The sequence below is a fragment of the Trichomycterus rosablanca genome, chromosome 25 (genome assembly GCF_030014385.1).
Source record: "Trichomycterus rosablanca isolate fTriRos1 chromosome 25, fTriRos1.hap1, whole genome shotgun sequence".
NCBI classification, from domain to species: domain Eukaryota; kingdom Metazoa; phylum Chordata; class Actinopteri; order Siluriformes; family Trichomycteridae; genus Trichomycterus; species Trichomycterus rosablanca.
Genome location: NC_086012.1, coordinates 7,964,488 through 7,989,072, shown reverse-complemented (window position 1 = coordinate 7,989,072; position 24,585 = coordinate 7,964,488). Strand labels below are relative to the sequence as shown.

General features: G+C 36.9%; 1 protein-coding gene across 1 annotated transcript; it reads left to right on the top strand.

The window, feature by feature from the left end:
* The first annotated feature begins 789 nt into the window (after positions 1-789).
* Positions 790-24,305, top strand: basp1 (brain abundant, membrane attached signal protein 1). The gene is made up of 2 exons (XM_062987970.1): positions 790-898; positions 21,955-24,305. Exon 2 carries the CDS (start codon positions 21,969-21,971, stop codon positions 22,539-22,541), a length of 573 nt encoding a protein of 190 aa, XP_062844040.1. The 5' UTR covers positions 790-898; positions 21,955-21,968; the 3' UTR covers positions 22,542-24,305.
* The last annotated feature ends 280 nt before the right edge of the window (positions 24,306-24,585 follow it).

Below are 24,585 nucleotides of genomic sequence, written 5' to 3'. Positions count from 1 at the left end.
AAAGCAGTAATTATAAAACAAGGTTTGTAGGTTGTGAGGGACATTAATATGTGTTTATAAAAAATAGTTTGACATGAATCCATCAATACATTACAAGACTTGAATGGATTTATTTCTCTGTAATAAGTGCAGAGTAAATGTTTCCTACGTTTTTCTGTTAGTTTTATGACGCTCCCTAACGCGTTAGCTGAAGTTGGCGCTTGATCAGCGGTTTCATTTTAATCTTTCTTTAAATAAATACATTTAACCTTAAAATTATTATAAAATATTTTTTGTAGTATGTTGCCTACTTTAATCTGTGTAAGAATTAGTAGGTGTTAGGTGTTTTTTCAACCATTTATATAGATCGGAATGGCGAATGTTAAACGAATGTTGAATATTAAACTAACTTTACCGCAGTGACCCCCGATGCAGAAAATAACACTGGACTTGACAGACTTCCAGTCCATGGTATCACACACCTATACCTATTAACTTACACAGAGTATCAATTTGGAGTAGCCAGTCCACCTGCTGCTGCTTGTTTCGACAGGTTGGAAAAGGAAAACAAGGTATCTATCCAACGAAAACCCACGCAGACCCTGAGAGAACACGTTAAACTTATCACAGACCGTGGCCTGCGAGTGCGGCAGCCACACTACATTTTGCGCCACTGTATATAAAACTACTGTTTATCAGACTATATTTCATTCTTCACGCTAAAGACTCGGGATCTTACTAGCTATATAACTGCGTTGAACTTAAAGAGCCGACTCAAAGAGCCGACTCGTTCACGAACGACACATTGTTTGGAGATAGCCAGACTAACCACAGATCCGCCGCGAGGCGCAACGGGAAAAGACGTGGAAAAGCCCGCACATACTCCAAAAGGATTTTCCAGGAAAGACTGCTGCAGTAGGTATGAAAAATGCACTTACTGATTGTTAGGATCGTCATGTGTTTCAACAGTGTTAATTTTGGAATCATTTAACATGGACTTTCTTCCATCTGATCAATTTGGATTGCCGGGGCGCACGCCACTGGACTTGAATTAAATTCCCTAAATTAAATTCCCGTTTGGAACACGAGAAAAGGAACACTGGTAATTGGTATTTGCAAGTAAATATTTATTTAAAATTTTGTCATTTTGAATTCAAGGTGCATTTAAAGCCAGACGAATGGGTAGAGGGGCGTGTACCAAGCGCGCCTCAAACCGTTCAGCTCATTTCAGCTTTATAGACAAAAACATGAAATCTGATCATATTTATGAATATTCCACCTTTAAATTGTAATACGAAGTTTAATTAGGCCTGTTTAATTAATGCTGTTAATTAGTTGAGAATAGTAAAGTGGTTTGGTTGAGCAATGTTTGGGTGTAAACTGGAGATATTTTATTTACCTCTTTATTGTAGAGAGGTGAATTGTGTAACATTTTACCCAGACACAGATTTACACACGCTATTAAACATTCGTTGGTAACAGCATATAAGATTTTTTCCCCCGATGCACCTGCTTGAGCATCTGTCTTTCGGACTGCATTTTATTTGTAATAAAGATTTCATACCTTTAAAGCATAAACCATGTCCTGACTATATTACACACCGTTTTTAAAGTGCTGCTTGTAAAACTGGTGTTTTTTTTCAGTCGAATCCATCAGTAATTGCCCGCGCCTTTGTCTCAATGGCACGCATGCGCAGTACACACAGGGTGTGGATGGAGAATTTACGCTCCTACCAGCGCGCTCAAGCCTGATGTATTCAGGACCAAGTCCGCGGCGCTATAGAAATTTTAATTAAATTATTTGTCAAAATTGCAGATTAGGCAACACACTGCAAACAATTCCGTAACTCGGTTATTTGCAGCAAAAATGTGGCACTATAGAGCATAATCCACTACCGAAATTAATTTTAACAATGGGCATTTTGACACAAGGATTCGGGTTATTCGGCTCAGTAGGATTCTCAGGTTTTCCATATTCCAAAGTATTACCCTTGTAGTCACGGAACACGAAATGTACATGTCAATAATCACACTGCTGTTTGTATACAATTCACATGTTATTTTTTAAATGACATTTTTTAAAAGTGCATTTTGACATCTTGACACCATGTTTCACTCATTTTTGCACATCTGGACCTTTGACACTTCACATTACACGTTTTTAATTTTTTGATTTTTTTTTTGTTAAAATTCAGCAGTAATTGCTTGTTGATATAGCGCAGCCGTATTGTAATGTTTCTGGATACCAAGGCTCAGTCCTTGCCTAAAGCTAAATCAATGAATGAAATTATTGACCCATGATTCACCCATGGTTGCTGTTTATACTTACATTACTTTATGAAATATTGGCTATTACATTTGGGTAAAACAAATATACACTAGTATCTTTAACCTGGATAACACTCAATATTATGGATGTTTACTAATTACACAATACAGATCAAATAACTGCAGTTTGATTTCTACTGTATGATCAAATATGAAAGCCTTTAGGATTTAAATGTACACTGATAATGACTGATTTCTTTATTAATTGATTTAAAATACTGTTATTTTTCCTATATATTGATAGATAAAACTATATAAAAACAAAATGCCAGTTGTCAATCTATAGTTTAATCTTGATGCAAACACATCGTGACGGAACAAATTCAATGTTTTAAAAACAGCTCGGTATGTGAGTCGGCTCCCGAAGTTCATCTAAAAGAGCCGACTTATAGAGACAACACTTTTGCAAAGACACTCGGGCTACAGGGATTATTTCCACCAAACTGTGATTTGTTAAGTTTGAGGTTATAAGATGATTCAGTTTGACACAAAACGCTGATTAAATGAATCACCACGACTCATCCTGCAGTCCCATAGTAAGCCAAGCCAGTCCTGTATGTGGTTTTGTTGCATAGCTTGGACTGTGCAATAAGATAACAAACATGGTTTTGTTTTAGGTGTAGAGACCGCTGTTATTCAGTTCCTCAGCATGTAGACATGATCAGCTTGGTTGTTGCAGCATGCAGTGAAAAATAAAAGGGGATTTAGTTTCAAACTCATACAGCATTTTAACGGGTCTGCTCATTACATTCAACCAGGTCTCAAAGGCACCAGTACAACAGTGAGAACATTGCAAAAGAACAATTAGCAAATATTTGGCAAGCTTAATGGTGTTGTGTCCATGATGGATTGTGTACAAAATTAATCTTTGGCCACTAAGAAATTAAAATGTATGCAAATGTTCCCTAAAGTAATGCACAACCTCATTTTAACTTACCCTGGAAAATGATTTTATGTCATACTGTACACTTTTGTGCTGGCTCTTAGTGTTAAATAACAAAAAAAAGCAAAGCTGTCATTAAACGGAAATCATGAAATCTAGTAACAGAATTTTATTATTGGTGTTATTTTTTAGCATGAACTCTTGTATAACCCTTGTTATTAATAGTGGCCTTTACTTATCTCCCTCTCCAGTGAACTGCAGAGCAAGGAGTGTTTGTAGTAGTATCTGTTTGCATTTGGATAGTTTAGGGATGGCTCATATATAAGGTTGTGTTAAATCCATTATTTATTATCACTATGCCACAGATATTAGCACAGAGTATTATCTAAGACCCACTAATAGCATTATTACAGTAATCATGCTAACACTTTGAAAGCTTCTGACACCTAATCATGCAAATCCCAGTTGTGGCTTTAAGATTTTAATGTGTGTCTGGTCGTAATTATGTGGCATAAGTCAACATATTTAAAGCTAGATTACATTTATATGGCCAAAAGAATGTGGACACCAGACCATAAGCTTGTTGGACACTCATTTTAAAACTATGGGCTTTGCAGAAATGTGTACATTTGTGTCCATCTTTGGTCAGGCACTGGTTCAACAAGTTTTACCAAGTTCAATTTATCTTAATAGACATGAAGACCTGGTTCACCAAGTTTCAGTTTATCTTAATGGTGTTAATTGGGGTCAGGATTCTGTGAATGATGAGGTCAATATTTTTATGGACCTCATCACGCTAAAACAAAAAAACCTGTGTTTGGTGATGTGTTCCCGTCTTAAAAAACACAAGTCTACAGTTTGTAAAAATTGATGATTTTTGAACTTTTTTACCTTTAATCTGACCTAAAATCTGTACAATTCAATTAAAAACAAACTGAAATCTGAAAACTTATTATAATGTGCTAATACTTTGCTGAAGCACCCTTACATGGTGCTTTATGGTCGCATTCAGTCTTTTTATGAGGAAGTCTAACAGCATGGCACATCTTGACTTGGCAATCCCTCTTCAGATCACCGCACAGATTTTCGAATTGATTCAGTTCTGGACTCTGGCTGGGCCATTCCAAAACGTTTGATCTTATTCTGGTGAAGCCATTCTTTTGCTGCTGTGGAGGTATGCCTTGGGTCATTATGCTGAAAGGTTAAATTCCCTGTCATCTTCAGCTTTTAAGCAAAGACCTAACGGTTTTGTGCCAAAATTGACCCATTTTGGCAGTAGCAAACTATGACTCTTAAACCCTGGCCCTCTGCCACTGCCCCTTGCAAAAGCAGTTTCAGTGCTCTTATAATAATGACAAACTGATGCTAATGTGCCAGGAGTATTTATTTATTTGTGAAACTGATATGAAAGCTTAACTTTATCTTCAATGTCCCTTATATTAACACATAAAGGTTAATTGTTATAATCCTATTGTACAATCTTTGGCCATAATATTTTGATTTTATTATCAAAGTATTTTGACTTGAGAGGATCAGTGCATGAGCCCTCTAAGAATTCTTTGTTGGCTGGTGAAAAGGTGCAACCGTTGACTTAAGTTTCAGAGAATGCAAGTTCTAGCCTACAGGCCTTTTTGGCCAGCAGGGTTGTCGAGCATCTGACATGGAGAACTTAAGTATATCCAAATTGAGACAATGCAAAAAAGGGAAAATTCAGTATGGTGGGTCTTACATTTTACTTGGCCACAAAGAGACTAAACATGATACCACAGAGCTTTAAAACCTAAATCAAAAGTCTAGAGTTACAGATTTGTTTTTAGTATTGTTTCAACAGCTAAAATGTGAAGGACATGTATCTTCCATGCTCTCATGTGCTCTGTAACACAAAGCTAATTTAGGTAGAAACAGAGCTATGATTTAAGCTATTTATGATTGCTTCTTTAATGGTGAAACTGTTTCTTTGACTCAAGTATTACCTTTAATAACCGAACACTTAATGAAGGTTCCTTCTCACTAGCTTCCCTTCTGTAATAATGCTCTTATAGTCACACTAAATATATTTCTCTCAGTGGGATACAAAGTGTGCACAGCAGAGGTAGAAGTTTATGAGTGTTTAATTGCTTTATAAATGCAATATTTCAGCTCTGAAAGGATGTTGCTTCAAATTTATGCTTTTAAAATGTCTCCAGTTTTAGTAAGAAGTGGCTTATAATATAACAAGGCAGATAATATTGTGTTGAAGAGGCATTATTTATATACAATTTAATGAAATTTTTGGTGGATGTTATGCACCAGATCAGTGTTATATGTGTTATAGTCAAGATATCAATTATTGCTATATTGACTGGAAAGGGGGTTTTCTATGATGATTGATATGCCAAATATTTAATTATTAACTGTTATTTTCAAATATGAAAAAGAAAAAAACGTAATTATGCCATTGCATGGTAAAAAAGAATAGCCCTATTACTTGCTGGGAAAAATTTGCTTCCTGAATTAAATGCGGTACCATTAACAAGAAGGTGCATGATTTCTTACTTGCATAATTGCAATTCCTTTAATCTATTTCATGTTAGATGTTTTAAAAAAAGGGTGGCATGGTGGCTCGGTGGGTCTCCTCACAGCAAATAGGGTCTGGGTTTGATTTTTAGGTGAAGCGGTCTGGGTGCTTTCAGTGTGGAGTTTGCATGTACTCCCTGTGTCTGTGTGGGTTTTCTTCTGAGTGCTCAGAATTGCCGTATGTATGAATGTGTGTGTGTGTGTGTGTGTGTGTGTGTGTGTATGTTTGCCCTGTAATGGACTGGCGACCTGTCCAGTGTGTTTCCTACCTTTTGCCAGTAAAAATAGACCCACTGCGACCCACCTCTTTACTAAGCACTTAAGCCAGGAACTAACATGCACTTTCTAACCTTCTATAATCTTATTTATTAAAAAAACTAACATGTTCTAACAGAGTTTTATCAAATTTGATCCTTGTACTGCTGTTTACTTAAACTAGAGCAGGGAAATGTTTGCTGAGGAAGCGCTTCTGTAAGTCGCTCTAAATAAGAGTCTGCTTAATGCCAAAAATGTTATATAAAACAAATGATAATTTTTTCTAAGTTGGCAGGTCTAGAGACTTTACATAAATAGTCTATAATGCATACAACACAATCAAAACTGTAAGAAGTCAGATTGAGGGAAAGATATGTCAACTTTTATATCTATCTAGATTTTAGCCCATGTTTGGCCTTAAGGCTGATATTTTGTGCGCAATGCAAAATCATGTTGTTTATTGTACATAATTAGCATTGTTTTAAAGCACATTGCCTGTCACACATGGTGGGTCATTTAAAGCCTCTGCCACAATCTTTTAATACTGACTTGCTCACTTATTTGCTAGAGAGTTTTGCCTTTCAAAGAAAGAACTGACAAGCCAAAAAAAAAACACACCATTGTGAGTAGACAGAATGTTCTAGACAACCAACAGTTTCACTCTAATTTTGCAGCCCAATGTCTGAGTTTGCTGACAAGAGGGAATAAGCCTTAATGAACCAGTAAACTCATCCGGTTGGCTGCCAGGTTGATACCCAGTGCTGAATTTACTATACCAGCATTCAGCTAAGAACTTTAAAGTAAAAACTGTACCCACATGTACTACAGCTTGTACCCTAAAAATTTTTGTCTTCAGAAAAAAAAAAAAAAAAAAAAAAAAAAAAGTCAAGAGGTCTCATCAACATGGCTTGTTAGACAGTCACCACTTAAAATGCAGCATTTCTTTTAACTAAGATTATTTTTTTTGTTAAATTAAATTAACACGACCTACCAAGTTAAACATTTGTAGAATATAAATCTGTTTATGAGCTTTTAAGGACAGGAACACCATAGACAGCCCCCTAGGTGTAATTTATAAATTTGTAGCCAGACAACATTTCTATCTGTGTATCAATAGAGAAGGTGCTTTTCTGTACCAACAAGTCTGTTGGTACTTAGTCTGATGAAAGTAGAGAAGTCCCAGTGGGTTTCACAGAGCCCTGACCTCACCACCTTTGAAATAAATTGGAACAAGGATTGCTAGCCAGGTCTTCTTGTACTGCATCAGTGTCTGACCTCACAAATGCTCTTTAATAACCCTCATGGCCTCCAACAATCTTATGGCCATGTGCCCACAGACCTTTGTCCATAGAATATAGCTTGAATAGGCAAAGTTCATAAATGATGTAATATTAAGTTCCACATTCCAAGTTCTAAACAAATGAAGCATTAAGTGCTTTTTAGATCACTGCTCACAGATTGTGTAAGACATGGTTTTCCCAAAAAAGTGTGTCTGTATTAATCACAGTTCACAGTTAGAACTTTGTGAGTTATACTCTTGGCGGGGGAATTCTACAACACTGTGTGAGAATATGTTTAGTACACACCATGGCATCATAATATTTTTGTATAATGAGGGCAATGTTTACTGTAGTATTTCATACACATACATTACAAATGTATGGCCATTTAAAAGATGCATTAGGCATATGAAAAGTTTCAAATAGGATAAAGGACATGAGGGATGTAGAACCAAGTGTAGAAGGTGGTTCTACAAATATGCATATGTTAATGCATCTTGTATACTTAAGTTTAGTCTCCATCAGTTTATTGAAATTCATGACAGTTTGACCCTGATTTTTGTCTACTGAATTGGTATTACAACTTTAGAGACTAAGCTAGTTTGGAAGGCAAAATGCATGTCAGTGATGTGGTAATGATGGTTTTGTCTTTTCTACAAATGCTTTTTGCCCAAATTCAAAACACTGATAAAAGTGTGTATTTTTCAAAATGTATTCAAAATGTGTTCCAAATGTGTTACTGTTTTATGTACTGTTAGTAACTTGTATTTAGAATTTTGTATTTACATTTTGAGGTTTAATATGGTTGACACATTGGTTTGACACACAGAAGACTACAGGAAAGAAAATAGGTGTTTGGATGATGAAGGAATATAAAAAGGAAAGGAAAAATGACTGAGAGAATTAAGAGATATAGTTGTTCTGACAAGTCAAGGCAGAACTGGCAGAGCATTGTATGTGTGTGTGTGTGTGTGTGAGAGAGAGAGAGAGAGAGAGAGAGAGAGAGAAAGAGAGAGGATTTTTTTTCATTTAGGATGTGGAGCTAAACAGTAGACAGTAAAGTCAGACTTATTGTAGTGAATACAATTTAGTCATACAATATACAAAGGCATACTAATGGAATCCTTCAAAATGCTTTAAAAACAGGCATTTTTATCCATTAAAATTTGTAGCCAGACAACATTGTATATTTCTATATGTGTATCAATACAGATACTGATGAAAGGTAATTAAAGCTGTCAAAGACAACATATTATAGGAGTCAGGTCTACACTGCTGACATGCCTAGCACCCACACTTTCTTACTACAAATTCACACTGTTGAACCACATGTAGAATGTGACTTGGTATTGTCTTACTAAATCAAACATATTAGTGTTCACTGTAGTACTATCTGAGGGGTCAGATAGTTATTAAAGGTCAGTTTTTTTAGTGTTGCCTATAATCCACAAAAATTTCATCTAATTTTGGGAATCTTTGAAAGATGTTATAAACTGTCATGGTAAAATGCCCTAATTCTATGCAATTTTGCATTGAGAAACATTGTTCTTAAACTGCTGCACCATTTTGTAGTATTACTGATTGATTGATTGATTTATTGATTGTAGAATTTCTTGTCTTTTTCCATCTGATGGCACCCAGGTAGTGCAGCAGTTTATTGACCAGCAGGGCTTCTACACTGACATGATTGTCAATGTTTGAAGGGGGAATAGAGGGAAAGTCCTGTGATGGATTGGCAGCTTGACCAGGATAAAGCAGTTGATGAAAATAAAATGAAATGTATTCCTGTACTTTTTAATATGAATATTAGAATAAATTGCTTTATTATCGTGCTACTCAAATGTAATTTTGCCATAAAGATGTAGGTGTATAAAGTGTTTGACCTTTGTGATTAGTTTTTGTTCAAAGCATTTATTTTGAATATAGTAATATTGCTTCCACACTGTGATAATTTCTTTGCCCCAGACCTACTCTATAACCAAAATCAGTCATACAAGAGCTTTAAGCATGTAAATATATTTTAGAGTGCACTTGAAGGTTTGTTGATTTGTTAGGTCAACAACAACAACAACAACAACAACAACAACAACAAAACACACACAGTATAAAATGTAACAAAGGCTTAATTGGAAAATATGTGAAATTCAATCTAATATTGATCCAACACTCTGTATCCGAATAGTTTATACCATTATATGTGAATATGTTGTTGGGTGTTTGTCATCAGTACATTTTTTCCTGGGCCTCTGTAATTATGACCTGGATGAATAAAAAGCTCAAGCCAGAATGGCAGCTGCCCTATGGTTCCTACGGCAACAGCCAATCAGACCGCAGTGTCACACTGACCCCACCTGTTCACTCTGGCTCCCTTGGATATGTGTGTTTTAGTGAGAAAAAGAAAGAGCTACATTCAACAAATTTAATACATGTAAAAAGCAATACATCTGAAAACCTACAACGGCAAAAGATTTATTTTGGTTACTACTCTGGTAAAAAAAGCATGGGGGTGTGTGTTAGGTACAGCTCTTATTGATCAGAGCAGGTGTAATTTGATATGTCTAGATTGAGCAAAAATGTGAAAATGCAGAAACAGAATAAAAAATTATTATTATTATTATTATTATTATTATACTGGCTTATATCTGACCATTTAAATGTTAACATTTTTACTAGTTTACAGAACATGACTTTGACATAAGCTTATATGTTGATGCAGCAGGTAAGGTTTCCTTTTAATGATGTATGCAATAACACAATGTAAGTCAAGTCAGGCCTAGTTCTATGACTTTACAACTGAGTAGCTGTCCAAAGCTCTGTCAGAAAGGGCCGTACTGAGAAAGTATGGTTTTCTAAACATGGGTACCATTTTATTATTTTTTATAATATGATGTAATGTATTAACATGTATTTTTAAAGTTGGCTACTGCAGAGTTGTGTTGTGTTTAGTTGTTTCCACTTTAAAAATAAAACAAATGCTGTGTCTGACCATAAAATAAGTAGTAAAATATTTCTGACATTTGAATCTGTATTTGTAAAGAATTGTCAGTGTAATAACTGCCATTATTCTTTTGTAAATCAATACTTATGGAAGTCATCACAACACAACATTAGTCAAGTCAAGTCAAGTCAACTTTATTTATATAGCGATTTTTACAATAGACATTGTCTCAAAGCAACTTTACAAAATCCAGGACCAACAGATACAAAAACTCCATTAGATGCCTTATGTTTATTTATGCAGCAACATACACTGCCTGGCCAAAAAAAGGTCACACAATATTTCGTTGGACCGCCTTTAGCTTTGATTACGGCACGCATTCGCTGTGGCATTGTTTCCACAAGCTTCTGCAATGTCACAACATTTATTTCTGTCCAGAGTTGCATTAATTTTTCCCCAAGATCTTGTATTGATGATGGGAGATTTGGACCACTGCGCAAAGTCTTCTCCAGCACATCCCAAAGATTCTCAATGGGGTTCAGGTCTGGACTCTGTGGTGGCAAATCCATGTGTGAAAATGATGTCTCATGCTCCCTGAACCACTCTTTCACAATTTGAGCCAGATGAATCCTGGCATTGTCATCTTGGAATATGCCCGTGCCATCAGGGAAGAAAAAATCCATTGATGGAATAACCTGGTTGTTCAGTATATTCAGGTAGTCAGCTGTCCTCATTCTTTGGGCACATAACGTTGCTGAACCTAGACCTGACCAAATGCAGCAACCCCAGATCATAGCACTGCCCCCACAGGCTTGTACAGTAGGCAATAGTAGGCATGATGGGTGCATCACTTCAGCTGCCTCTCTTCTTACCCTGATGCACCCATCACTCTGGAACAGTGTAAATCTGGACTCATCAGACCACATGACCTTCTTCCATTGCTCCAGAGTCCACAGGATGTGTCTTTTGACATGGTTGTTTAACAAATGAGAAGCTACTTACTGCATCAGTTAGGGTTAAATAACTTGTTGCCAGCTGAAACATAATCACCCATGCAGTAATTATTCAATGGGAGGCTCTTACCTCTTTGCTTAGTTAAATTCAGGTGGTGACCTTTTTTTTTGGCCAGGCAGTGTATTTCTCTAGTTCTTCAGAAGTGTTGTTTTTAGACTGATGTATTTTGGCTTTACAATGTGCAGACAAATGCGTGGTGCAACACTGACAGTTGCTACTATGTAAGCATCTATGGCTGTATCTAATATTGCGTGTGTCAGATGTTGCTTCCGCCAGTACCCAGTTTACCTGTCTGTCTTGTTTTTAACTGTGCCATTGTGTAATGTTTTTCACTAAGACAAAAACTAAATTACATTTTGGGCCACCTCTAATGATAAAGGTAGTTATTTATTTAGCAGATCCTTCTTTTTGTTAGTGTGTCCACTGTTCTCCTTGGTGATCCCGATGGTGTTTAAACATCACTAATGATTTACAGCTGTTCTTTAATGATCACTCACTGCAAGACAAGACATGTCTGTATGTGTTTACCCTTGAGAATATTGGTAATCTTAAGTGTCAAATTAATAATTAATTGGCTGCATTAGAATGTTCTGCAATCGGGTATCATTATGACACATCTATGCATACAGTGGTGTTCCAAAAAAATAGCAGTCCAACACCATTAACTTGATAAATCACTGTTTTTAGTATAAGTGATATTTCTACATAGCAAAAAATTTACTTGAAAGTGTAGTAGAGTATTGAAAACAAAACAAACCCAACAATTAGGACATGCATGCCGTTCATTCTGAGTAATCGAAGCATTGATTGAAGGAGGGTTGTTCAAAATAATAGCAGTGAGGAGTTCAATTGGTGAAGTCATTCATTCTGCAGAAGAACGGGTGTCAATTTTGGCCCTTATTTAAGGTAGGAGGGTGGCAAATGTCGCACAGGTTGGTCATAGCGCATTTCCTTCTGAAATACTGGGTAAAATGGGTTGTTCCAGACATTCCAGCGTACTTTGATTAAAAAGTTGATTTTAGAGGGAAAAAACATACAGAGAAGTGCAGCAAATGATAGGCTGCTCAGCTAAAATGATCTCAAATGCCTTAAAGTGACAACCAAAACCTGAAAGATGCAGAAGGAAGCGTGGAACTACTGTTTGAATGGATCAAAGAATAGCCAGAATGGCAAAGGTTCAGCCAGTGATCACCTCCAGAAAGATCAAGGAACATCTGAAGTTCCCAGTGAGTACAGAAGATGATTAAGTGAAGCCAATTTAACAGCAAGAACTCCTTGCAAAGTTCCGTTGTTAAGATAAAGACGTGTCCTGAATGGGTTCAAATTTCCAAAAGAACACATTGACTGGTCCAAAGAGAAATGGCTCAACATTTTGTGGACTGGTGAAAGCAAAATTGTTCTTTTTGGGTCAAGTGGCCATAGACAGTATGTCAGATGACCCTAGAGCACTGAATTCGAGCCAAAGTTCACTGTGAAGACAGTAAAGCATAGTGGTACAAAACTATGATATGGGGATGTTTTTCATACCATGGTGTTACGTCTATTTATCACATACGAGGGATCATGGGTCAGTTTAAATACATCAGAATACTTGAGGAGATCATGTTGCCCTATGTCGAAGAAGAAATGCCCTTAAAATGGGTGTTTTAACATGACAATGACCCAAAACATCTTGGTTACAGACAAACAAGATTGAGGTAATAGAGTGGCCAGCTCAATCCCCTGACTTCAATCCCATAGAGAACTTGTGGGCTGATATCTGAAACGCGTTTTTTTGAGGCAAAACCCAAAATTGCAGAAGAACTGTGGAATGTAGTCTAATCATCCTGGACTGGATACCTGTTCAGAGGTGCCAGAAGTTGGTGGACTCCATGCCACACAGATCTCGGAAACAATTGTTATGCCACTAAATATTAGTTCAGTAATTTAAAGTAAAGTGAAACCTCAAACATTTTCAGTTTATAGATACATTTTTTGAGTTTTTAAAGAAAAATGCTGGCACTGCTATTTTTTTGAACAGCCTAACATTCATTTTTCTTAACTTTCTGTAAAGGATTAACACAAACTGGCTAAATGTTGTTAATGTTTTGATTTAGAATTAAAAGTGTAGTATTTTCAGTGCATTTGCATTTATGGAAATAAAAGTTATTATAATGATTTTGTGCTTTATTCACTTTTTTTAAATCACTGCTATTTTTTTGAACACTACTGTACATGTAATTAAGCACTGTTAAGCATGTTAGGCTCTATGCTGTGCATCTATATATGCAAGTGTGTGTATGTGGCTGTGTGATGATAAGACTTTAATAGTTTAGACTTGTAAAGATTAGAACTGGTGTACTGGTTAGTTTTAACTTGTCATATTTTTATACCTAGCTTTTCCATACTTAGAAACACAAGGGGACAAATCACCCTTTAGCCAGGGGCTATGCAATAAATAATATGATATACAGTCAGCTCCAGAATTATTATCTCCCTTGGTAAAGATTTTTCAAAGCTCCTGCCAGAATTGCTAGAGATTTATTTAGTCTCTATAATTATTACTTCCAGTTATATTCTCTTATTATATCCTATTCCAGATTATTGCAGCTCTGGTTTGTTTAAATGTGTTACTTTGCAAAAGTGGATATGGACATTATCAGTTCAAAATAATTCTTGTGCAAATTGCAGTTTCTTGAAATATTGATTGAGAAGATGACATGCGATGAATAGCATTCATGGTTAAGGTGAAGAAACTTTCCAATTATTAAACAAGACTTGTATGGAAAAACTACAACACCAAAGTAAACATGTCAAACATCCATGAAAGTAGGCTTTGCTATGGCAGGTGTTTCCAGTCTTATCCACAAAAGGCTGGTATGGCTGTTGGTTTTTATACCAGCCAGGCAAAAGCTTCACCTGATACACCTGATTAGATGTTTAAAAACCAAGACCAACTGATTAAACAGGTGGAATCATGTGTGCTTACACTCATGCATGTATTAAAACCTGGGACACATCAGCACCTTTGTGGATAAGACTGAACACCCTAAGTTAGATAATCTGCAAGTAGGAAGTTTGGAGAACAGGTGTGCCACATTAGATTTTTATAATGCTTTTATGACTTATGAGAAGGAAGGTCAGGAGAAATGAGTTGCAAGATCACCTGAAAACAGCAGGAACAACAGTTACCAACAGTGAACAAAGAGCATTGTACTGCACTTCTATTGTTTCTGTTCCTATACCCCTCATAAAACTCTCCTGATAAAAAGAAGCAATTAAATGCATGTCCAATGAACATGAATACATTCCTCCTGGACACAAAATGTAGTTTTTTTGTGTTATTGCTTTTGTAAAGCAGAAGATTCTTATTGAATAAATCAATGTCCATGTGTCTGTGTGTATTTCTGTTTGTCAATCAGCCGGTCTAAAGTGAACGCTGCTGTTACATTACAAAAAGGATTGTGTGAGGCAGAATGAAAGAATAAGAAAGAGAGAGAAAGATAAGGAGAGAGAGAGAGAGAAAGAGAAATTTTGGCATGTCAGGGCTAAGCACGTCAGAGCTAACACAAATCTCAAGCACTGTCCAAACGTATTTGTAAACCAACGTGTCGCTCCACAGATTATGAAAGTCAGTTTTTACATGAGCTTCACATAGTCACATATTTCAAAAACAAAACACAAAGTCTTCATGTATAATGTATTTCTTTAATTATTACTTAATGTTATGTTGTGGGATTAAACAGTTTTTTCAAATTAAAATGTTACACATTAATCAATCTGCACCTGCACCTTTGACATTGTAGCTATTCTCTTTCAAAGACTTTAAATTATGCCATTATTACAGAAAAAACACCAATTTATTTTCTTGGAATTTTAGTCTTTTAAGTCTGATAAACAAATCTGGGTTTGTCAGATACAGGACATTTTTTTTAGGGTTTAGGCTGTGTGTCTGATTGCTACAAAATTCAGTGGCTTGAAAATTGGGTGCCTTCATGTTTTTTGTAACATTATGTTAGACTTAAACATAAAATGATACCTGCAGGCAAGTGCACAGATAGACCCCTAGTGGTGCTCAAGCACCTGCCCTTTTGCCCTGGATGAGAAAAGTGCCCTTTCTGCTGGAGCCCAATTTTTTTCACTACATTCATCAATATTTAAAAATAAAAAATACACTCTCTGTGTCATCAATTCCCCCCAAAAGTGTTTTGATATCTGACGGGCATTTATTTGAGTTCTTGTGAGAATTCTGCCCCGATCTGATCCACGGCGCGCACAAGCTCCCGCCTTGCCCCTCCCGCCTCCTCCGGTTAGCACTCATGCAGTGCTGAGCGCCAGGCCAAACCACTGCTACACACTTCTCCTCTGACCCGCAGCATCAGACAGACAGGTAATGACAGTGTTTCATACAAAGAGCATCCATGCATAACGCATAGCCTACACGTTTTGTACTCATGAGTCATGAAATACGTGATTTCAAAGCCTTGTCCAGCTGTTTACTGATGTTTGTCATTTTTAATGAAGGGGGAGGGGGACAAACTGCAGCAGACAGACAGACAGACAGACAGAGAATTTAAAGACAGTTTTACCATCTGGGGTTCGAACCCGGGACCTTCTTGCTGTGAGGCGACAGTGCTACCACTTAGCCACCGTGCTGCCCGAATGTCAAGTAGCTCTCACAGTAAAGTGTTGAAAATAGATACAAACATACAATATTTTATAATTACAGCATCCTGGCCAAAACGCTGTGTAGGAAAAGTCACCTTTAGTCAAGGAGTTATTTTCATGCAAGAATTTATACTTCAAAAGTTGAGGTTTACAAATGAGGAATAATTTTGCTAGGTAATTAACATTACAAACTAATATATGTAGAAGGCTAAATATAATGCTCTATGATATAGAACAGCATACAAAAAATGATGAATAAATAGGAAAATGTTATTTAGCTGTCTATTTGATTGTATTGGCATAATAATAGGCGCATTGTTAACATTAACTACCCAAAGTGGGTTTCTGATTTGAAATCAAAGGTAGGTCTTAAGTTGAGCTACATGATAGTCTGGTGTGGTAAATTTATACTAGTAATGGTATATTATTAGTGTAATGCTTCAACTCTGTCAGAAAACAGTAACATGATGTATACTGTGTTCTCCCCTTTATGGAGATTCAGTAGGTCACTCTTGATTATTATGCACAACATTGATTTATCTCATTTACAAAATTTGCAGCATAATGCCAAGAAAAGAAAGGTTACAAAAGCAGAAAGAAAAAGAACTACAGCAAGCAGCTCAGGGTAGCAGCTCTCTTTCATCCTGGATTAGGCAAAGCTACCAGTAAAGCAAATGAGGGAGATGTATCAGTATCAGTTGTTTGGTTATTAAAAAGCGCGCCCAATATGGCCTTGTTTTTGCCTGTTTTTCATTTATTTATGCAATTTGATAATTTGTTATTGAGTTATTTGATTAGATGTGTATTGATTGTGTTAACAAAAATAAATATATAAGTTAAATATCCTACTGTTTTTTTATTTTTTTTTATTATTAATAATTTTGGCGATGGGTGCCCTTTTTTTGGCTTGAGCACCTGCCCCCAAAAATGTCTGTGCACGTGCCTGGATACCTGTGATATGACCTGTGACCAAAATGTACCAAAAGTAAAATTATATTGACTGGCCCCATCATCATTTGATGAATCCTTTTCAGAAACACTTGCCCACTGGTGAGCATTTATTGAACCATAGTTTATCCTACCCACTGACATCTTTTCACAGGAAGGTTGCTTTAAAGATAGATATATTTTTTCTGTATTTCACTGTACAAGATATTATAAGTATAAGAAAAATTTGGGCAGCCAAACATTACATTAATATGTAGACACAGTGGTGCAGCGGCCTGTTACATTAGCCCAGCGTCGTGGTGGTCTGGGTTCAAATATCAGCAGTGCTATCGGCATGGCCTAAGGCCTGCAATGCACTGGTGCTTTGTCTACGATATATTCTGGTTGACCCTGACAAAGTGGTTGCTAAACATCTAATGAAAATATAGTTGAGCAACATAGGTCAGCAACATTTTCTAAAGCAGATTTTAAATGCTAACCATCTCCTTATGGATTAATATTGCTTTTTATGAGATTGCTTTTTATTAAGATTTGTTGATGACAATTGTTGCTTAATGGTCATCGTGACATTTCTGTTTGCTTCAAACCAAGGAATGTGACAAATAATAAATTTTGACTTTACAAATCATGTTGTAAAAAAATGGAGAAGTAAAAAGATAACCCTAACAGAATCAATAAGTTAGTCATTCTCTATTTAAAACAGTCATTAAATATTACACTCATTTATTCACTTCAGTCACGCACAGTGCTCACAATGCAAGTTCACTCTTAGTAATCCAATACCAGACCATATCAGCATGGCAAACAAAGCTAAAGAAAAGGGAATGAAAAACAATTCCTGCTTTCTCTTACTCTGTTTGTCTCCAATAATCATGATCTCCATTGAGTTACTCAATAACCCGAGGCACTGACCTGCAATGTGTGTGATAGCATGCATGTTGTTTAAAAGGGTGAATTCAGGTTAAACAGTTGAGCCTGGCAATTAAAAGCTAAAATATTTTTCAGAGGAAAGATTAAGAGTGAAAAAGTGAGAAAGGGGTTGAACTGTGCAACATTTGAATTTTATTGGCAATTAAAATAATACAAGGAAACACCTAAGAAGGACCTAGCAACATCACCTTTATGTATAGAAATATTTTATTTAATGACAATCAGAAAGCAAACATTCACACACCTAAACCGATAGTACAACAATCTAACATTCACCTGAAAACACACTTAAAAAGACCCCAGAAAATCTGAGCACTTCACAACACCATCAAATAGCATCAAATATTTGAGAAACTTTATTGTTGGAAAAAGGCGCTTGGGTGGCAAAGCAGTCTACTACGCTAGCCCACCACCACTGAGATCAGGTTTAAATCTCAGTGGTGTTATCAGACGGCTGGGTGTCTACACAGACATGATTGGCTGTGAAGGGGGTGCAGGTCGGTGGAAGTGTAAAACGTAGTTCTCTTTCAACTACACTTTAAAACATTCCCCATTTGCCTTACTCACTACTCCTAGGGCAACACCATAAAAGCTTACCCGAGTCTTTGCACATGCTGTCTCTTGCTAGCTCCCTTGCTAGTCTTCTCCACCTTTTGTATGAGGGATGATGTCCAGTTTTAACGCTCACACATTTACATTGAAAGTATTTAATACATTTTGGCAACTTGGCTGTGATGAGTCTTGAACTTCTGATTATTAGTCCAGTACCTTAAACACTAAGGCTCACAGAATTTTGATCACGTTCTTAAATACTGTGTTGGGCTGTGGTTTACTGGTTTGTTTTGATTTATAATTTTTTTGTTTTACTTACTGTTTACTTTATTTCAGCGAATGTGCAATGCTCACCGTTGATGGCACATCCTTGGCTCTCAAAAACTGGTGAAAATGTGGGCCGGTTCTTTAAGAAGCACCAAGGGTCTAAAAAAAAGTTATTCTGGTCAAAATAGGCTATCTGTAAAACATTTGGTCAGGTACGCTTCTCCTGGCTTACAGCCCAGCTTAACTGACTTTTAATTATAATTTCAGAAGTATAGGCAACTATGTTTAATGCATATGTTTTAGAATGAAATGTCCAACAAGTCCATGGCCAGGTGTTTACATACTTTTGGCTATATAGTGCATTTTTGTTGTGTGAGAATATCAGGGTTAAAATTGTATTTCTGATGAACAACTCTAACTAGCCAGAGTATCGAGTGAAGTGCAAAATGAAAACAGGCTAAATTACAATGTTTGTGTAAGCCCAGTGATAGGTTGATATTTTTTCTCTAGGCGTCTTTTCTAGCATTTCCTTCCAGGATGTTTGCCTTTTTGCGATTAGGCCACATTTTCTGCTCCATTTTCTTCACCCCCACCCTGAACTCTCTCTTTCTGTGTGTCTGTTTCTTGTGAAGCACTGTGCTTATGTAACAGACAGGTACATAAACACACACACATACTCTTCAGAAAGTAATCAGACTTCTTGACCTTGGACACTTTATCGTGTTGTGGATTTTTTGGATTTTTTTGGATTTTTTCCCAGTTTTCCTCCCAATCTAGTCGTATCCAATTACCCGATTGCATTACGCTTCCTCTCTACTGATGCTGATCCCCACTTCTGATTGAGGTGAGCGAGAATGTCACAGTTTAAATTTGGAGTTTAAATTTGGTTGGGCTACTCAAGGCCATACAGACACTTGCCCAAAAGCTGTATACTTCAGGTAAATGTCATGCTTAAAGGCAGTGGTGTATAAAGTACCTGAAGGCCATACTTGAGTAAAAGTACAAGTATCTTACCAGAAATTTACTTTGATAGAAGTAAAAGTCACCTTGTAGAATATTACTTGAGTAAAAGTCTAAAAGTATCTGATGTTTAATGTACTTAAGTATTAAAAGTAATTTGATATTAAATGTACTTAACTATTAAAAGTAGAAGTAAAAGTAAATGCTGTTAGTATAAACTGAAGCAATCATTTATTAAGATTGTTCTTTTAAGCCTGTAAACCACTTTAACAACCTTTTTTCTTCCTTCCATCTGAACATGATTTGTGCCAATTCATAATTATAATCAGCTGTTCACATCATCCATTTAAAATCACGTCATTATTTAGTTTTTTTTTTTTTTTACCTTATTATGAGCCCTTCTGCCGCTATCGTGGGAATTAGGAATTTGGTTATTATTTTAAGTAGTGTTCACTTTTAGTCTTAGTAACGCCATCTGTGCGCAGGTTATATCAGCATTACAATGTGTTTAATACACCACTTTTTGAGCAGTGCAGTGGGCAGAGCGCATCTCGCATATTTTTCCACCCTAGGTTCGAATCTGGCTTACGGCAAAACTAAAGTAAGACATGCAGGGCCGGTGCTATGGGGGCGCTGGGGTGGACATTGTCACCAAAAATCACCTTAAAGCTTAATTGAAAATTGTTGCTGATCAAATAGACAAAGGCATGAGTTTCTTTTTTTGGAAGGCAGCCTCTAATTGCATGACAACAATTTTTCTCATGTTCCAGCTGCTCTTTTTAGGGATTTCTTGGATTACATCTGACCATAAACACACATTATTTTAAGCTTAAGCTGTAAGTTTTCTTTTAATTTGAATTGATGTCTATTCTGCCTCTTGCAGTTTTTGTTTGCACAAACTATTAGCACTTGTACCAACTAAGCAGCACACATGCAGCAAAATGCATTGAAGCATTTGAAAGACACATAAATCCCCAACGCACTTGAACACTGAAACAGCACATTATTCTCGCTGCTGGTGACAGAGACGACTGACTCTATTGTTTTCTGTAAGACATACGCACACTCACATTTGCACAGTTGTGAGCCGAAGGCACTCTATTGTGAAGATGATGAGTTTTCGTTATATATGTAGCCTAAAGTCTTCTTGCCCGGCACACCCACAGAAACACACAAAACACAATATTTAAGCACAGCATGTTTCTACATCTTGTATTGATTTTGTATCATTACCAGATAAATGTGTGTTTGTGAATGCGTTATAGCAATGCCAACTATAGAATAGCTGAAGGGTCAGGTACACTGTAGGGTCATTGTAAACTGTAAGTTTACAAATTCGGCATGGAAACTGCCAAATATTTGTTTAATTCTCTTGAAAAGTTTTGTAAAGTCATTACATACATTTATGCAAAATTTCTTAATTGCATGATTGTCTTAAACATTATATAGACAAAGGGGGCGGCACAGTGGCTCGGTGGGTAGCACTGTTGCCTCACAGCAAGAAGGTCCTGAGTTTGATTCCCAGGTGGAGCAGTCTGGGTCCTTTCTGTGTAGATGTTCTCCCTGTGTCTGCATAGGTTTCCTCCCACAGTCCAAAGACATGCAAGTAAGGTGAATTGGGAATACAAAATTGTTCATGACTGTGTTTGACAATAAACTTGTGAACTGATGAATCAAGTGTAACCAATAACTCCCTGTTCTGTCTTGAATGTAACCAAAGTGTTTAAAACATGATGTTAAAATCCTAATCAAATAAATAAATATGGCCAAAGGTATGCGGACATCCCTCCTAATTCCTAAGTTTAGTAGTCTCAACTATTGCCATCAGGTATAACAAATCAGTTTATAAAATTAATTATATGTAAATTTGGGGCAACAGTTTAGATTAGGCTTCTTTATGTTTTAGCATGACTGTGCCCCTGTGTACTAAGTTTGATGTGGAGGAACTCCAGTAGCTTGCATGAAACCTTAACCCCAGTGAACACTTTTGGGTTAAAATGGAGTGGTGATTGTGAGCCAGGCATTTTTGTCCAACATCGGTGCCAGAGCAGAATCACACCATCAATCATCATCATACTTTCTAGTGCTGCTCTCTGTTAGTGAATTTACCACTATATTCAGGCATAAACACAGTTTAATGGTCACTCATGCAAAACAAGGTTTTGTCACTTGTTATCAACAAGCCATGTTTCAGTTGATGTAGCCTAACATTTACTGGGTTATTTAATCAATAAACAAAGTCTGATACATTACTGGGTAGGTTGAGCTAAAAGATTATAAAAAATCTAATCAACTACAAATATTAAGAGGAGAATCACCTGATATTTGGAGTGATTATGAAATCAATACGCCATTTGTTTGTTATTTACACCGTTTTCATTTAATCATACATTTCTGTTTATTTCTGTATGTTTCAGAAGGCCAAGGCACCATGGGAGGGAAGCTGAGCAAAAAGAAGAAGGGATACAATGTAAATGATGAGAAGGCAAAAGAGAAGGACCCCAAAACAGAGGGAGCCTCAGCAGAGGAGAATGACGCACCTAAAGACAACAAGGAGGAAGCGCCGGCTGCCAAGGAAACCACTGAGACAGCCAATGATACTGCAGTAGCCACCAAAGAAGCTATGCCTGTTGCTGATAACAATGCAACTGTGGCAAAGGAAGAGGAGAAGAGTGATGCCCCAGTGGCAAAGGAAGAGAAATCAGGATCTGGCACCAAAGTGGAACCTGCCAAGAGTCCAGAGGCCCCATCCATCAAGGCAGAAGAAAAACCTGCCTCTGCTCCAGCTCCAGCCGCTGAGAAAGAACCAGCAAAAGATACCGCCCCAGCTTCTAAAGAGCCTGCACCAGCAAAGGATTCTGCCTCTGCAACGGAGACCAAGGCAGACGTTGAGGCTAAAAAGACTGAAGCTCCATCTACTAAAGGCACTGCTTCTGTGGAGCCTGTAACCACGGAAACCAGCCCTGCCCCGAGTAAGGAGCAGACAGTTGCTGTGCAGGATTAATGGACAGAGGCAAATAACAGTAAAGAGATACGTAAATAATGAAAAGCAAACAGAAAACCCAGAACAAATTAAAATTTTATAATAACCAACATAATAATATTGTTGACAAGATTTTTAACATCCCAGTCATTTAAACTGATGGTACCCATGGAAGATGTTAAAAAATGTTTAAGCCTATTTTACACAAGAGCCAGGATGCTGGCCATTTGGAACTGAGTACATTTCACTCCAGTTATTCTGTGTAGCCTACATCCAGCTGCACTGCATTGATCAGGCACATGTCAATTGCAAATTTGTGTTTTTTATCTGAAAACACAACAAAATTCTGTCATCTTGCTATACTGTGCAGCCTAGGACCATAATTAAAACAGTTTAATAGTTAATAGTTTGTTTTAACTTGCATAACTTGCATAATATATAATTATAACACCATCAGGATCATCGCTACAAATTAAATCTAGAGTCTGCTGAGCAGCTGGTAGTGTGGGGCACCTGGAAACCTGGGTCCAACACTCGACTTTAGTCTGCATTGAATTTTTTACTTGTTTCTCCCATGTCTGTGTAGGTTTACTCCAGGTACTCTGGTTTCCATCCTCCCTCCAAAAACTCCTCATTACAAGTTAATTAAGTGGCATTTGGCTGGCACAGTGATCTAGCCCATGCTGCAATCTAGCCCACTGCACTAGCCCACCACTGAGATACTGAACAGGCCCAATTGGCTGTGCCGAACAGAAGGCTGGTTATATTAGATTGCATTGCCGCTGTTGTTTGGCTTTCTTTGTGCAGTATGGATTTCTGTAAGACTTTATCTGCCACTGCCAGGTAAAATGATGTAAAGGTTGTGCATGATAGTCTTATCTTTCCTTAGATAGTACAAGCGACAAGAGACTAGCAACAGGGGAATTGGCAATGATCAAATTGGGTAAGATTAGAGGAAAATTGCAAAAAATGGATTGGGAGCATCAAATTACCACTAGGCGTCATTAAGAGAGTGGAAATTTGGCTGTTGCCATCTAATAGACTGGCATTTTGTTCTGGGTGTATTCTCACTTTACAGACTATATTAACTTAATAATTGCAGAAAAAACACAATTTGCAAACATATTTTAACTGTCAACATCTGGTCACACCTGGTGTGAATTACAAACAAAGCTAAACTTGGTACCGTTCATGATGTTACTTTTAGTGTAAAATGGGCTTTAGAGTGAAGATAATTAGGAATTGTCACTCTTAGATGGACTAAAATGTATCTTTGCTTGTTGCTGGAATGGTACCCCTTTAGGGGACATATTTTGGACCTTTTCCAATGTAGTCATTTTTAATTCCTTATGCAATTACTCTGCTGCTTACAACACACCTTCACTGCATAAGAGGAGATGCTAATAATATACTTTTTCAGCTCAAAATGTACAAAGCAGAAGTACAAAATATGTACCCATAGGGTACCACCATAGTGACAGACAAAAAAAAGTACATCTTAGTTTGCATGTTTTGGAAATTGGTAAGATAATATAACAAGGTTATAATGATAATTTTTGGGGGTTAATTGTCTCTGAGCAGCTTTCTGCGATCAACCTATTACAGATAACAGTTGTTTACTGCTACTGATTTCTTGTCAGAGTGATTGTTACTTATACTTGCCAAATACCTGAATCCTCCCCAAACTCATATTCTTTTATGTCTCCCTCTCTATTGTGATCCCTCTCTCTCTCTGTCAACCATTGATGGTGGAATTAAATGAAAGTGTAAAACTGATTCTTTGAACTTTGTGTGTGTGTGTGTGTGTCTGGGGGGGGGGGGTGGGGGGGCAGTGGATGGTGGTCCTTAATTATGTTGGATATTTTCTCTTTGCTGCTGTCTGGTTTGTGCTTGGTCATTTGAAGTGGTTACTGTTGTGTTTTGGCCTTTGCTCTCTACTCTCCTGACTTTTTAATGCCTATAATTATTCTTCATATCAATTAAAATAATAAATAAAATTGTGCACACAATGTAATATGTACACACACATTAACACACACATGTACACACACATGCACATACACAC

Excerpts from the sequence above, each read along its gene's own strand:
- basp1 (XM_062987970.1), top strand. The coding sequence starts at position 21,969 with ATGGGAGGGAAGCTGAGCAAAAAGAAGAAGGGATACAATGTAAATGAT.